At 40.9% G+C, this 16,012-nt stretch overlaps 1 protein-coding gene, 1 non-coding gene and 1 pseudogene across 4 annotated transcripts in view; 2 read left to right on the forward strand and 1 right to left on the reverse strand.

Moving 5' to 3' along the window:
• The window catches only part of SPEN (spen family transcriptional repressor), a 102,360-nt gene that overhangs the window by 53,870 nt on the left and 32,478 nt on the right, over positions 1 to 16,012 (forward strand). For both annotated transcript variants that reach the window (XM_032300502.1, XM_032300503.1), the window contains exons 4-5: positions 13,502 to 13,662; positions 14,939 to 15,139. In XM_032300502.1, coding sequence (XP_032156393.1) covers positions 13,502 to 13,662; positions 14,939 to 15,139 — 362 coding nt within the window. The remainder of the gene's footprint in view (positions 1 to 13,501; positions 13,663 to 14,938; positions 15,140 to 16,012) is intronic.
• Positions 10,020 to 10,624, reverse strand: LOC116566344 (annotated as a pseudogene). The gene has a single exon (XR_004275837.1). The product of XR_004275837.1 is annotated as a midkine pseudogene (transcript).
• On the forward strand, positions 14,734 to 14,835 carry LOC116566668. The gene has a single exon (XR_004275952.1). It is a non-coding gene; the product is annotated as a small nucleolar RNA U13 (small nucleolar RNA).

Genomic DNA, 16,012 nt, shown 5'->3' on the forward strand with positions numbered 1-16,012 from the left:
TGACTACTGTTCTGCTTTCCGTCTCCATGAATTCTTGACAACTCTGGGTATCTGTATATGTGGAACCACACAGCATTTGTCCTTTTGTGTCTGGCTTATTTAACTTAGCATATTTTCAGGGTTCATCTGTCTTGTCACATGTATCATAATTTAATTCCTTTTTAAGCCTGAATAATATTCCTTAATTATTTTTGGGTGAGCTTTAGTTGTCTACCAGTTATCCTGTTGATCAACTAGTTCCATATTTCTTTTGTTTAACTCTACCCAAAGATAGTAATAAACTTTAAAACATTAATTACAGCTATAATTGCATCCCAAATAATTACTTAGCCTTGTTTTTTTCTTTTCTTTCCTTTTTTTTTTTTTTGAGCTAGAGTATTACTGTCTCCCAGGGTGGAAGAGGGCAGTGGCATGATCTCCACTCTCTGCAACCTTTGCCTCTCAGGTTCAAGCGATTCTCCTGCTCAGTCTCCTGAGTAGCTGGGACTACAGGTGTGTGCCACCATGCCTGGGTAATATTTTTTGTATTTTTAGTGGAGACAGGGTTTCACCATGTTGGCCAGGCTGGTCTCGAACTCCTGTCCTCAGGTGATCCACCCATCTCGGCGTGTGCCACCATGCCTGGGTAATATTTTTTGTATTTTTAGTGGAGACAGGGTTTCGCCATGTTGGCCAGGCTGGTCTCGAACTCCTGTCCTCAGGTGATCCACCCATCTCGGCCTCCCAAAGTGCTGGGATTACAGACATGAGCCACCATGCCTGGCCTATAGTTAATCTTTTGTGAGCATGGTAACCACATAAAGCATATTTAAGCACAATTGTAAACAGAGTTTTCTGCCAGAATAAGACACGTTTTAAAAGCTGAGTCTATAATGATGTTTTTCCTCTCATTTATATAAACTATTGGACTTGAGAATAGAAGAGAAATAATGAAACTGATTATTTATTGTGTTTGATTTTACTGTAACATACATACATACATACATTCATTCATTCATTTATGACAGAGTCTCACTCTGTTGCCCAGGCTGGAGGGCAGTGGTGGGATCTTGGTTTACTACAGCAATTATCCTGTCTCTGCCTCCCAAGTAGCTGGAACTGCAGGCGCACGCTACCATTCCTGGCAAAGGTTTGTATTTTTTGTAGAGACGTGGTTTCACCATATTGATCAGGCTGGTCTCAAACTCCTGACCTCAGGTGATCCACCTGCCTCGGCCTCCCAAAGTGCTGGGATTACAGGTGTGAGCCATTGTGGCTGGCCACATTTTTGCTTTTTAATGTATCAACACGGCATTTCCTTAACATATATCCTAAATTTAAAGAGTTTAGACAATGTTTCATTAACTTTGGCTCTAAAGGGCTTCATTGATCAATTATACAGTTGAGTGTTTACTTTCGTAATAGTTGCACAGTCACCAGTTAGATCTGACTCATTGCCCTGATGTCATTTCTGATGAACTTTACCTGGGAAAGACAGGTTGTGAGACCCCTTGATTGAGCAAAGCCTTGTAGACAAAAAGCAGTAGGTAGCTTACTTTGACTGTTTGGGAGTCGCTCATCTTTTTCTAAGGAACAAAGAGAATGACCACTAACTTTGTATTTTACTTCTTTTTTTTTTTGAGACGGAGTTTCTCTCCCCGTTACCCAGGCTGGAGTGCAATGGCGTGATCTCGGCTCACCGCAACCTCCGCCTCCTGGGTTCAGGCAATTCTCCTGCCTCAGCCTCCCGAGCAGCTGGGATTACAGGCATGCCCCACATGCCCAGCTAATTTTTTGTATTTTTAGTAGAGACGGGGTTTCACCATGTTGACCAGGATGGTCTCAATCTCTTGACCTCGTGATCCACCCGCCTCGGCCTCCCAAAGTGCTGGGATTACAGGCGTGAGCCACGTATTTTACTTCTTATCTTACGGGTATGTGTAAAATAAAATTTACCATTTTAACCATTTTTAAGTGTTCAGTTCAGTGGCACTTAAATACATTGACATTATTGTGCAACCATCACCACCATCTGTCTCCAAAATTTTTTCATTGTCCCCAACTGAAATTCTATATCCGTTAAATAATAACTTTCAATTCTCCCTTTCCCCCAACCCCTGGCAACCACCATTCTATTTTCTGGTTTTGTCAATTTGACTACTCCAGATACCTCTTATAAATTGAATTATACAATATTTTTTTGTTATGGCTGGTTTCTCTTATTTAGCATAATATCTTCAGAGTTCATTCATGGTGTAGCATTTGTCAAAATTTCCTTTTTTTTAGACAGAGTAGATAGGGTCTCACTCTGTTGCCTAGACTGGAGTACAGTGGCATGACCTCGGCTCACCACAACCTCTGCCTCTCATGCTTACGCGATTCTCCTGCCTCAGCCTTCTGAGTAGCTGGGATTACAGGCATGCGCCTCTACCGCTTGGCTAATTTTTTTTGTATTTTTAGTAGAGACGGGGTTTCACCATGTTGACCAGGCTGGTCTTGAATTCCTGACCTCAGGTGACCCGCCTGCCTTGGCTTCCCAAAGTGTTGGGATTAAAGGCGTGAGCCACTGCACCCGGCCAAAATTTCCTTTCTTTTAAAGGCTGCATAATATTCTATTTTATGTGTATGCCATATTTTGTTTACTCATTCATCTGTCGATGGACACTTGGTTATTCTCCACCTTTTGGGCATTTAACATGCTATGAATTTGAGTGTACAAATATCTATTTGAGTTCCTGTCTTCATTTCTTTTCGATATATAACCATAGTGGAATTGCTGGATCATGTGGTAAATTAGTGTTTTGGGAAACCCCATGGCTGTACCATTTTACCTTCCCACGAGTAATGCACAAGGGGTCCAATTTCTTCATATCCTTGCCAGCACTTGTTACCTTGCTTGCTTGCTTGTTTTTTCGGTTTTTTTTTTTTTTGGGACAGGGTCTCACTTTGTAATCTAGGCTTCAGTGTAGTGGTGCGATTTTGGCCCACTGCAACCTTGACTTCCCAGGTTCAAGCCATCCTCCTGCCTCAGACCCTGCCCCCCCACCCCTCCAGTAGGTGGGACTACAGGCATGCACCACCATGCTGGCTGATTGTTTTGGTATTTTTTTGTAGAGACGGGATTTCACCATCTTGGCCAGGCTGGGCTTGAATTCCTAAGCCTGCCTTCCCCTCCCAAAGCGCTAGGATTACAGGTGTGAGCCACTGTGCCCAGCAGTTTATTTTTAATAATAGCCATCCTAATGTGTGTGAAGTGATATATCATGTGGTGGAGTTTTTTGTTGTTGTTGTTCTTTAAAAGATCCAGGGTATCACTGTGTTGCCAGTGCTGCACTTGAGCTCCTGGGCTCATGCTATCCTTCTGCCTCAGGCTCCCAAGTAGTGTGAACTATAAATGTGAGCCCAGTTTCACATGGTTATGGTTTGCATTTCCCTAATTATTAGATGTTGCATATTTTTTCTTGTGCCTATTTCTCATTTATGTATCTTTGGGGAAATGTTTGTTGAAGTTTTTGACCAGTTTTGAATCAAGTTGCTTTTTGTTGTTGAGTTGTAGTGTGCTTTCTATTGTTGTTGTTTTGAAACCGAATATCACGCTGTCACCGAGGCTGGAGTATAGGGGCATGATCTCAGCTCACTGCAACCTCTGCCTCCCAGGTTCAATCAATTTTTCTGCCTTAGCCTCCCAAGTAGTAGCTGGGACTACAGACGCACCCACCATGCCCAACTAATTTTTGTATTTTTTAGTAGAGACAAGGTTTCACAATATTGGTCAGGCTGGTCTTAAACTCCTGACCTCAGGCGATCCACCCACCTTGGCCTCCCAAAGTGCTGGGATTACAGGTGTAAGCCACTGTGCCTGGCTTATAGTGTGCTTTTTAAATGAAATTTGAAATGTCTTAAAATTATAAAGCAAAATACCTCATTAACCTTATTATATAAAATAGATCTTTTTCTAATTTCTTCTGAGCATTGTACTTTGGTGAAGAAAAATCTAATTGTGGTATTAAACTACCACCTTCAGTCCATAGGTTGAAGGTAAAGAAAGCTATTGCACTAAAACCCATTTCAGTATGAATGGAATTGATTTCATTGATGTAAACCTTACACTAGAGTATGAGCAGCAATACCGTCTATATTTTACTTATTACTTGTTTAAAAATTATAAAACAGTTTTGTCTATAAAGTACCTTGGTATTGAATGACGAAGTACATATTGTAAAAAAAAGTTGTTTATAGTTTACCTTTTTATCATGTTTTCCCAAATCAAGTGATACCAGAGTGTGTTAGATCTCAGCTTCTCCTTGAGGAAGTCTGATTTTCAGAAGTTTACATCTTTTTACTGTAGTTCAAAGATTTTTATGAAATGATACATTAGTAATAAGTAAGAATAGTCAACATAAAGGATCATATGTTTAGGTCCCAGCTTGTAATTAGCATGTTGGTTTTTCTTTTCTTTTTTTTTTTTTAGACAAAGTTTTGCTCTTGTTGCCCAGGAGCAATCTCGGCTCACTGCAACATTAGTCTCCTGGGTTCAAGTGATTCTCCTGCCTCAGTCTACCGAGTAGCTGGGATTACAGGCATATGTCACCACGCCTGGCTAATTTTGTACTTTTAGTAGAGAAGGGGTTTCTCCATGTTGATCAGGCTGGTCTCAAATTCGCGACCTCAGGTGCTCCACCTGCCTCGGCCTCCCAAAATTCTGGAGTTACAGGCACGAGCCACCTTGCCTGGCCAGCATGTTGGTTTTTCAGAAGACGGGAAAGCAGTCCAAGAAGTAATATAGGCCAGGATTTCTCAGCTTTGGCACTATTCACATTTGAGACCAGAGAACTCTTTGTTGGGACTGTCCTGTGCACTGTAGGGTACTTAGCAGCATCTCTGGCTTGTACCTACTAGATGCCAGTAACCCTACCCCACCCCACCCCACTCCTACTATGACAACAAAATGTCGTAGAACCCTGCTAAAACTAGTAGGGACCTTGAATGATCATGAGGTCTGCTAACCACTAGGGAAACTCAAGTTAAGAGAGACAAAATGAAGTGTCTTGGTAGGTCACACAGTTGATTATTTCCTTCTTATTTTGACTTCTTTTTTAAGCCTTTAAAAAAATTTTTTTTAAAGACAGGGTCTTGCTCTGTCACCCAGGCTAGAGGGCAGTGGCGTGATCTTGGCTCACTGCAACTCTCAATCCCCAGGTTCAAATGATCCTCGCACCTCAGCCTTTAAAAAAAAGGCTTAAATTTTAAATTCTTATTTTTTAACTCCTTTTATTTTAGAGTTAAAAAAAAAATAGGTGCTTGAGTCAGGTGTGGGTGGTGTATGCATGTAGTTCCAGCTTATAGGGTGACTGAGACAGGAGGATGTTTGAGCCCAGAAGTTTGAGACTAGCCTGGGCAACTTGGCAAAACCCCGTCTGTACTAAAAATGCAAAAAAAAAAGCTGAGTGTTGTGGTGCATACCTGTGGTCTGTGGTCCCAGCTACACAGGAGGCTGAGGTGGGAGGATCATTTGAACCTGGGGATCGGAAGTTGCAGTGAGCCGAGATAATGCCACTGTCCTCCAGCCTGGGTGACAGAGCAAGACCCTGTGTTTAGGAAAAAAAAAAAAGGCTTAAATTCAGGTTCCATCGGAAGTGGTAGAGTTGAAAATGGTAGTGGTGTCACATCAGACTATATACTGAATTATTTGTTTCTAAAACTTTCCAGGCTTAAGACTTTACATTTTAAAATTATGGATTTGTTTATTGTGGATAATACCTATTGAACATTTGCCATATTGAAATTAAAACTTTTTTTTTTTTTTTTTTTTTTTTTTTTTTTTTTTTGAGACAGAGTCTCACTCGGTTACCCAGGCTGGAGCACAGTGGCGCAATCTTGGCTCACTGCAACCTCCGCCTCCTGAGTTCAAGCGATTCTCCTCCCTTAGCCTTCGGAGTAGCTGGAACTACAGGTGCTCACTACCACGCCTGGCTAATTTTTTTTTTGGTATTTTTAGTAGAGATGGAGTTTCATCATATTAGTCAGGCTAGTTTTGAACTCCTGACCTCATGATCTGCCTGCTTCAGCCTCCCAAAGTGGGGCGATTACAGGCGTGAGCATGATCTCAGCTCCCTGCAACCTCTGCCTCCCAGTTTCAAATGATTGTCATGCCTTAGCATTTTTCCAGGTAGCTGGGACTACAGGCATGTGCCACCATGGCCGGCTAATTTTTGTATTATTATTATTATTATTATTTTTTTTTTTTTTTTGAGACGGAGTTTCACTCATGTTACCCAGGCTGGAGTGCAATGGCACGATCTCGGCTCACCGCAACCTCCGCCTCCTGGGTTCAGGCAATCCTCCTGCCTCAGCCTCCTGAGTAGCTGGGATTACAGGCACGCACCACCATGCCCAGCTAATGTTTTGTATTTTTAGTAGAGACGGGGTTTCACCATGTTGGCCAGGATGGTCTCAATCTCTTGACCTCGTGATCCACCCGCCTTGGCCTTCCAAAGTGGTGGGATTACAGGCGTGAGCCACCGCGCCCGGCCTAATTTTTGTATTTTTATCAGAGACAGGATTTTGCCATGTTGGCCAGGCTGATCTCAAATCCTTAGGGCAAGTGATCCACCTGCCTCAGCCTTCCAAAGTGCTGAGATTACAGGCGTGAGCCACTGTGCCTCGCCTGGAAATCTTTTAAACATCTGATTTAATAACGTAGTTAGATTTTCGTAACCAATTCTGTATTCAAACTATGATTATAAGGTTTTTTGGGTGAAGTATATGAAGAAAATCTGGCCTCACACAGATACACAGTTGAAATAGGGAAGATCTCACAGATCTCCTAAAAGGGTTTTGGGAGACCTCTCAGGTCCTCTTACACTTAGATAACTGCTGCACTAGAAAGATACAATTTAGACTTGGAAAAAAAAAAAAAAAGAGATGTGGAAGTATTATTGTCTGGTGTGGTGATGCATTGTGTTTAAGAGATTATGGGCCAGGAATGGTGGCTCACGCCTATAATCTCTGTACTTTTAGAGGCAAAGGTGGGAAGGTAGCTTGAGCCCAGGAATTGGAGATTAGCCTGGGCAACAAAGACCCCATCTTTACAAAAATAAAATAAATAAAGTAAAATAAGATAGATGATTATTTTAATAGAAATTAGATAAAGACCAGTGGGCACCCAAACCTGACTGAAAATCTAATCTTTTGACGCAAACTTATATATTGATTATATGGAGAGAAAAATTATTAGCTATCTGATGGGTAGGAAGATACCTGGTTATGATAAATGGGTCCTTTAACTGTTTGAATTGCAATGTTTTCTAAGTGCCTTAATTGCTCCTTTCTAAAAATACTGGTTTATGCCAGAGTTTTGTTTCTCAACTTACTTTGGTTAAATGCCTTTTAATCTTCTACCTTAGAAAAAAACAGCATAGATCCATATTTGCCATAAGTAAATATTTACAAATAATACAAGGATACATTAATCATTCATTGGATGTCACTCTTGTATGTTAACAAATATAGCCCTCAGTCATCTTATAAATAGCATACCCAGTGTCTTGACATTTTCAGTGGTAAGAGTCAAATGCTCATGTAGTTCTGTGTATAAAATGGCTGCAGGAATAGGATTAGGTGATGATCTGATATCATTATTTTGTTTATGAGAATCCTAGAATCCTATATTCTGTTTATCAATAATTAATATATAACCAGTTACCTACTCTTAGATATCTTCGTAAGGAAATACTGGTCAGGTCTGCTTCTTTGTTTTTTCTCTTTTCTTTTTTTTCTTCAGTAATCTTAATTACAAATTATAAGAAATAATTTGTCCTTAACTGTCAAATGTTGTTAGGAAGAGTGTAACTAGATTTCTTTTAAATTGTGTTTCTGTTTTTTTAAATTATACTTTAAGTTCTGGGGTACATGTGCAAATTGTGCAGGATTATAACATAGGTATACACATGCCATGGTGGTTTGCTGCATCCATCCCCCCCCCCGTCATCTACATTAGGTATTTCTCTTAATGTTATCCCTAAATTGTGTTTCTTTTAAATTTTTTTTTCTCTTTGTGAGACAGAGTCTCACACTGCCCAGGGTGGAGTGTAGTGGCACGATCACACCTCACTACACCCTTGACCACCGGGGCTTAGGTAATCCTCCCACCTCAGCCTCCTAGGTAGCTGGAACCACAGATGCCTGCCACTTTGCCTAATTTTTTGTAGAGATAGGTTTTTGTCCTGTTGCCCAGGCTGGTCTCAAATTCCTGGGCTCAAGTGATTTGCCTGCCTTGACCTCCCAAAGTGTTGTGGCTGGCCCCAAATTGTTGGTTTTTTTTGAAGAGACTGGGATCTTGCTATGTCATGTGCATGCTGGTCTCAAACTCCTATGCACAAGGGATCCTCCTGCCTTAGCCTCCAGAGTAGCTGGGACTATGGGCACATGCTACTGTGCCCAGCTTCCAATTCTTTATTTAGAGTGATACTTTTAATTGATATTGAACATGTAAGATTGATTGTTGTGCTTGGATAAATTCCACTTTCTTTCTTTTTTTAAAAAAAATTTTTTTTAAAGACTAGTCAAGTACAGTAGTGAGAAGGGGGGAAAGAGTAGAACAAGGAGTTCGATCTGTAACTGACTAACTGAACAATCGAGATAACTCACTACCTTCGGACCAGCCAATTCCACTTTGTTAAAACAATTAGTCAATATACCATTGTTACTACTTTTTTTTTTTTTTGAGACAGAGTCTCACTCTATTGCCCAGGCTGGAGTGCAGTTGTGCGATCTCGGCTTACTGCAACCTCTGCCTCCCAGGTTCAAGCAGTTCACTGCCTCAGGCTCCCAAATAGCTGGGATTACAGGTGCCCACCACCATGCCCAGCTAATTTTTTTGTATTTTTAATAGAGATGGGGTTTTACCATCTTGGCCAGACTGGTCTTGAACTCCTGACCTCATGATCCACCTGCCTCAGCCTCCCAAAGTGCTGGAATTACAGGCATGAGCCACTGCTCCCAGCCTATTACTACTTCTTTAAGACAACTCAAATTAGCTTCTGATGAACCATTTTTGGCTTTTCAGAAACAGCTAAATACTCTATCTTGCACTTTGATGAACTGTTGTGATTCTTTAGCTCTAACAAAATTGTGAACATAAAAATTTTTTTAAAATTAAAGTGGACAAGATTCCAGGCATTTGGGCCTTCTGTCAATTTAGTAGGACTGAAGGGTATTTGGGGGCCTACATTCATGCCCCCATTTTGATTCAGTATCTTGAAATCCCTGGTACGTTGCAGTTTAGGTTATATCAAAATGTGAACTCAAGGCCGGGTGCAGTGGCTCACACCTGTAATCCTAGCACTTTGGGAGGTTGAGGTGAGTGGTTCACTTGAGGTCAGGAGTTCGAGACCAGCCTGACCAACATGGTTAAACCCTGTCTCTCCTAAAAATGCAAAATTAGCCAGGTATGGTTGCACACTCCTGTAGTCCCAGTTATTTGGGAGGCTGAGGCAGGAGAATCACTTGAACCTGGGAGACATTGGTTCCAGTGAGCCGAGATTGTGCCATTGCACTCCAGCCTGGGCAATAAGAGCGAAACTCCATTTTAAAAAGAAAAAAAAAGAAAAAAGTGAACTCAAAACTTGTACCATTTTGTTGTTTCATAATTCATTTTAAAATCAATTTTCTTTTCTAGTTGCCACTTCACATTAGCAGATGATTCTGAAAGTTAAATTCTATATCTTGTTTCAGAATTTGTGTGGTAGCAGGGGATTCACCAAAAGAGAGTGTGATAACCCCCCCCTCTCCTTTTTTTATTTGAGGTCTCAAACTCCTGACCTCGGTGACCTCAGGTGATTCACCCTCCTTGGCCTCCCAAAGTGCTGGGATTACAGGCATGAGCCACTGTGCCTGGCCTGTGTTAGGGTTTATAATAAATCTGATTTCTACCATTATTTTTGTGCTTTATTTTATTTTTATTTTTATTTTTATTTATTTATTTATTTTTTTCTGTGAGTAAAAGATTTTTAGTGATTTTCATTTTTTGGGGGTGGTGTGGGGAAATTCAGTTTATTTAATGTGTTTCTTAGTAATGGAATCGTGGGGAAGAACAAAGTGGGCTCTGGGACTCACATTGCTCTGGGGAAGCTCAGACTTCCCAGAATCCCTTGTCCCTCCTCACTTTGGGTACTTAGGGGTGGGGCTGGGCAGTGAAAGGGACAAGGCAGGGCATGATTGATTAAAGCTAACAAGCAGACAGAAGGCACTGGCAGGTCATATCTCAGGCCAGGGAGAGGGAAGGCTTGGGCCAGGCCCCAGGTAACACTAGGAGCTCCTTGGCATCCAGGCTTGACCTCTAGTCCTTTCCCTTCCCTTTCTTGGTTTTGGCCTTGGCTTTGGTCTTGGGGGTGCAGGGCTTGGTCATGCGGATGGTCTCCTGGCACTGGGCATTGTAGTGCGCCTTCTTCAGGGTGCCCTGGCGGACTTTGGTGCCGGTGCCCCCATCACACGCACCCCAGTTCTCAAACTTGTACTTGCAGTCAGCTCCAAACTCCTTCTTCCAGTTTGGAGGGGGGGTCCTACACCGGATGCGCTGGGTCTGGGCACCGCAGCTGCCGTCGCAGAAACCCATGCCACAATCCTTGCTGCTGGGGGTGCAGGGCCCCCGTTTTGTGCTTTATTTTAAAGACATCATCACCATTAATTATTAACCCTTGTCTCTCTTTTTTGGCGAGAGGGATGCGGGGGCAGAGTTTTGCCTTTGTTGCCCAGGTTGGAGTGCAGTAGCACAACCTCAGCTCACTGCAATCTCTGCCTCTTGGGTTCAGGTGATTCTCTTGCTTCAGCATCTGGAGTAGCTGGTATTATAGGCACGTGCCACCATGCCTTGCTAGTTTTTGTATTTCTTGTATAGAGGAGGTTTCACCATGTTGGCCAGGGTAGTCTCGAACCACTGGCCTCAAGTGATTCACCTGCCTTGGCCTCCCAAAGTACTGGGATTACAGGCATTAGCCACCACATCCAGAATGCTTTCATCTTTTTTTTTGAGACGAGGTCTTGCTCTGTTGCCCAGGCTGGAGTGCAGTTGTGTGACCATGGCTCACTGCAGTCTCAAACTTACAGGCTTATATGATCCTCTGCCTCAGCCTCCCAAGTAGCTCGGATTACAGGTATGTGCCACCATGCTCAGCTAATTTTTAAATTTTTCTTTTGTAGGGATAGGGTCTTGCCATGTTGACTAGGCTGGTTTTGAACTCCTGGCCTCAAGCAGTCCTCCTTGCCTTGGCTTCCCAAAGTGGTAGGATTATAGGAACTAAGCCACTGCACCCAGTCAAGTTTTCATCTATTGCTTTAACATGTGAAAGCTAAAAATGATGTGTAAATTATTAGTTTTCTGGAAACATCTTTAGTTTTCTATAAGAAAACATAGTATTTGTTTAAAAAAAAAATAAGGTAGTGGCTGGTTGTGTTGGCTCACACCTGTAATCTCAGCACTTTGGGAGGCCAAGGTGGGCAGATCGACCAACCTGGCAACATGGTGAAACCCAATCTCCACTAAAAATACAGAAATTAGCTGGGCATGGTGGCACGTGCCTGTAATCCCAGCTACTTGGGAGGCTGAGGCATGAGAATCTCTTCAACCTGAGAGGTGGATATTGCAGTGAGCCAGATTGCACCACTGCACTCCAATGTGGACGACAGAGCGACTCTGTCTGAAAAGAAAACAAAAGGGCCGTAGCAAATTCTTTTCAACCTAGACTTGGACTCATTTGTCTGGATGGATCAGCAGTTGTCCTGAATATGATAGCTGTAGTTCTAGTACAAAGACAGAAACTACCATGGGTCTTTTCTTATAGCTAGTGTGCTTAAGATGGATTCACCACTCAGAATGATTTGCTTGAAAGGTGACGAGGTCTTTATAACATGGAGGAGAATATGAAGCAAAATTTCAGAAAGATAGCAAAATCTGTAAATAGCTTTTTATTAACCTATTTGAGAATGCCATAAAAGCAAGCCACAAAAGTCTGGCATGTGCATTACTGAAAAGAGAATTTTATGTTTCTCTCATAGTTCTTCGGCATAATAAAGTTTTTCCTATGAATCTACGTAGAGAACTAAGGCATAATAAACTTTAATTTTTTTTTCTTAATTTGACTGTGTAAGTAGTATTTCCTTCTTGTCCTTCAGTTGACTGTCTTTCTGTTTGATGGTTTTATTAAACTGAGGTAGTTTCATTAACTCTCACTTTTCAATGTTATCCACAGTGAAAAAAGCCTAAACTAACATGACTCTAGTAATTTACACAATATTTATTCATCAGTCCTTAAGTAATTTAAAAATTGCACCTACATGGAAAATTATTTTGGATATTGTTTTTCTAAAAATTACTCATGAGGTAGTAGTGTTACTGCTATTAATAGTAACTGAGCAGTGCTGCTTCATTTATTTATTTACTTGTTTGTTTTAAAGACAAGGCCTGATTCTGTTACTCAGGCTGGTCTCGGACTCTAGGCTTTAAGTGATCCTCCTGTTTCTGCCTCCCAAAGTGCTGGAATTACAGATGTGAGCCACCATACCCAGCTCTGTTTTACTTATTAGATATCTGTCATATTTCAAACTTTCTAAACTTGTGCGTTGTTTTATTTCTTTTTTGTCTTTTTTTAAGATGGAGCCTTGCTCTGTGGCCAGGCTGGAGTGCGGTGGCGCAGTCTCAGGTCACTGCAACCTCCGCCTCCCGGGTTGAAGCAATTCTCCTGCCTCAGCCTCCCAAGTAGCTGGGTCTACAGGCATGAGCCACCATGCCCAGCTAATTTTTACATTTTTAGTAGAGACGGGGTTTCACCATGTTGGCCATGTTGGTCTCAATTTCTTGACCTTGTTATTTGCCTGCCTCGGCCTCCCAAAATGCTGGGATTACCCACTGCGCCCGGCCTATTTTATTTAATTCTTAACCCTGGGTTATAGGTACTATTATGATTATTTTCATTTTACACGTTTGATATTGGAGGACATTGGGTATGGTGAAATTTTAGAAATACTATTTTCATTTAGTTTTATTATGTTGGCTGAGAGTCCTGTGTTCCATGCAGTAACTTTGAGCATAACATTGTGATAGGAAACCCGTTTCAAACATGTTAAGTGATTTGTCCAAGGACACATGCTATATGTCTGATCCAAGATTTGAATCTAGACCTCTGAATCCAAATCCCATATATGCGCTATTGTTATTATTACACTAAGTGAATTGCATTCACTAGTCTTACTTCATTTGAAAAAAATTGTTCAAGTTATTAATAGAATGCAACACTCATATTGGTGGTACACGGTGGTAAATGAAGATTATACTTTTGTGCTCCTGCATTTTTATCGTCTTCTGACACCTCCAAAGGTAGAGCATGAGATAGATATGTAGAATGCAGGGCCTCCAGAAATTCCAGTCCGAAAGCTTAGACTTGTTGGTTATTTTAAGAAGTTGTATAATGCTACTCATTTTCTGTGTGTCTTTTCATTAAAGTTTGTTGTTGTTGCCTTTTTGCAGCAGTGATTCCAGCAGTAGCTCAAGTGATGATTCTCCAGCTCGATCAGTTCAGTCTGCAGCAGTCCCAGCACCCACTTCCCAGTTGCTTTCATCTCTGGAAAAAGATGAGCCCCGTAAAAGTTTTGGGATCAAGGTCCAGAATCTTCCAGTACGCTCTACAGGTAAGATTTTGTGTGAATGTTCTTTCCTCTGTGCTACTACTGAGGAATGAGGTATGATACTGCATTACATTGAAATAACTTTGGGCATAAAATTATAGAAAACACATTTCAGAATATTAACATTTTAAATGAGGAAAGCCATGAATAATGGAAAAGGCTGTTTAAGCTATTCTGTGGTCTCTCCTTGAAATATTTTTAATTGACGGCTGATCATAATATACTATTACTCCTACATTAGGCATGTTGAACGTGTAAACAAGTTAAAACTGTTAATAGATAGTCATGCTAACAAAGACAAAATTAAGTATTTCTTAGCTAAGTGTATTTCAGTGATTGCTTAAATTATTTATTAAAATAGCCTATAAAACTTAGGTATTAGGTTTGTGAATAGGGTTATTGAGACACCAGTGTTGATGGACTTTTTATTTAGAACTCTTGGTAATTTAGAAATGGACAAGGGAGTTTATTGGCTTGCCTTTCTGTGTACCTTTTGTATTTCTAATAAAGCAAACTAACACAAGCCCCCCAGATGGTATGATTCGTCTGTAAAAGATATTAAAATTGCTTAGCATGCTGCATGACACTTCTCACACAGTTTTATCATTGAGATAATCCTTGGAAAGATAGATGCTTTAACATTTCAAGTCTCTGACACTTTTATTTAATTAGAAACATATATGTAAAGTTTTATGAAACATATGCCAAAGTAGAAGGAATAGCAAAATGAATTTCCCTTATACAATATCCAACATTGAGAAATCATTTTGTCATTTTTGCTTTATCTGTTTCCTGTCTTCCTGCTCTGCTACAGTTTTTTTCTTTCCACCTTTAAAGTGAATCCTTGATGTTTTATTTCATACCTGCTTACAGATGTATATTTATGTATATATCTATAATATATGAGGACATTTTTCTGCATAGCATCATTATTACCTAACAAATAACCAATACTATAATCTAACAGTTTGTTTTCAGAATTGTACAATAATCTCCAATATGTCTTTTTGGGGCTTTTTTGTTTGAAAAAGTAATGTTTTAATGACATAAAACTTAGGTCAAAAACCAAGCTAGATGCTTTTGTGGTTCATAAACATGATGATTGGGTTTTTACGCCATGTGAGATGTGCCTCCCTCAGGCCTTGTTATGACAATTGGCATATTACCTATCTGACATGAACAAAACAATAAGAAAACTGGGCTAAAGATTTGGTAGGTTGCTTATTGAGTTGTAATTAAATTAGAAGAACTAATGACTTGGTTTTGTTTGGGAATTTAGATACAAGCCTTAAAGATGGCCTTTTCCATGAATTTAAGAAATTTGGAAAAGTAACTTCAGTGCAGATACATGGAGCTTCAGAAGAAAGGTATGGTCTGGTATTCTTTCGACAGCAAGAGGACCAAGAAAAAGCATTGACTGCATCAAAAGGAAAACTTTTCTTTGGCATGCAGATTGAAGTAACAGCATGGATAGGGCCAGGTAAGACTCATGCAAGCCAAGTTTGAGTTACACATCATACACACTGTGTTGCATAAGAGGGCAGCATATGATCCTGAATGTGGGCACTATTTTGGCTTTATTGACATTTCCATTGTCTTCTATTTAAAAAGATGATTCTATTTATTGTTCAACTTAATAAAAAGCACTGTTTTGCTGGGCACGGTGGCACATGCCTGTAATACCAACACTGTGGGAGGCCAAGGCGGACGGATCACCTGAGGCTGGGAGTTCGACACCAATCTGACCAACATGGAGAAACCCCATGTCTACTAAAAATACAAAATTAGCCAGGCGTGGTCACGCATGCCTGTAGTCCCAGCTACTCAGGAGGCTGAGGCAGGAGAATTGCTTGAACCTGGGAGATGGAGGTTATAGTGAGCTGAGATCCCAACATTGCACTCTAGCCTGGGCAACAAGAGCAAAACTGCATCTCAAAACAAACAAACAAACAAAAACAAAAGACATTGTTTTGGTTAGGAAGGATAGATTTATCTGTAGCTATAATGGAGAATTGCTGACTGTTAAGAGTCTGAAAGGTAGAACTATAGACCGTTACTGAGTCCAGCCTTCCCAAAGAATTGAATTTATCAAAATTAGGAGGTAGTTCCTAGGAGTGTGACAACAGAATTATCTTGAATTAGAAAGAGAACTACTTCCAGCCGGGCAGGGTGGCTCATGCCTATAATCTCAGCACTTTGGGAGGCTGAGATGGGCAGATCACCTGAGATCAGGAGTTCAAGACCAGCTGGCCAACATGGTGAAACCCTGTCTCTACTGAAAATACAAAAATTAGCTGGGTGTAGTGGCACACGCCTGTAATCCCAGCTACTTGGGAGGCTGAGGCAGGAGAAT

This window comes from Sapajus apella, unplaced genomic scaffold (genome assembly GCF_009761245.1).
Source record: "Sapajus apella isolate SASKATOON/1434 unplaced genomic scaffold, GSC_monkey_1.0 scaffold43, whole genome shotgun sequence".
Taxonomy (NCBI): Eukaryota; Metazoa; Chordata; class Mammalia; order Primates; family Cebidae; genus Sapajus; species Sapajus apella.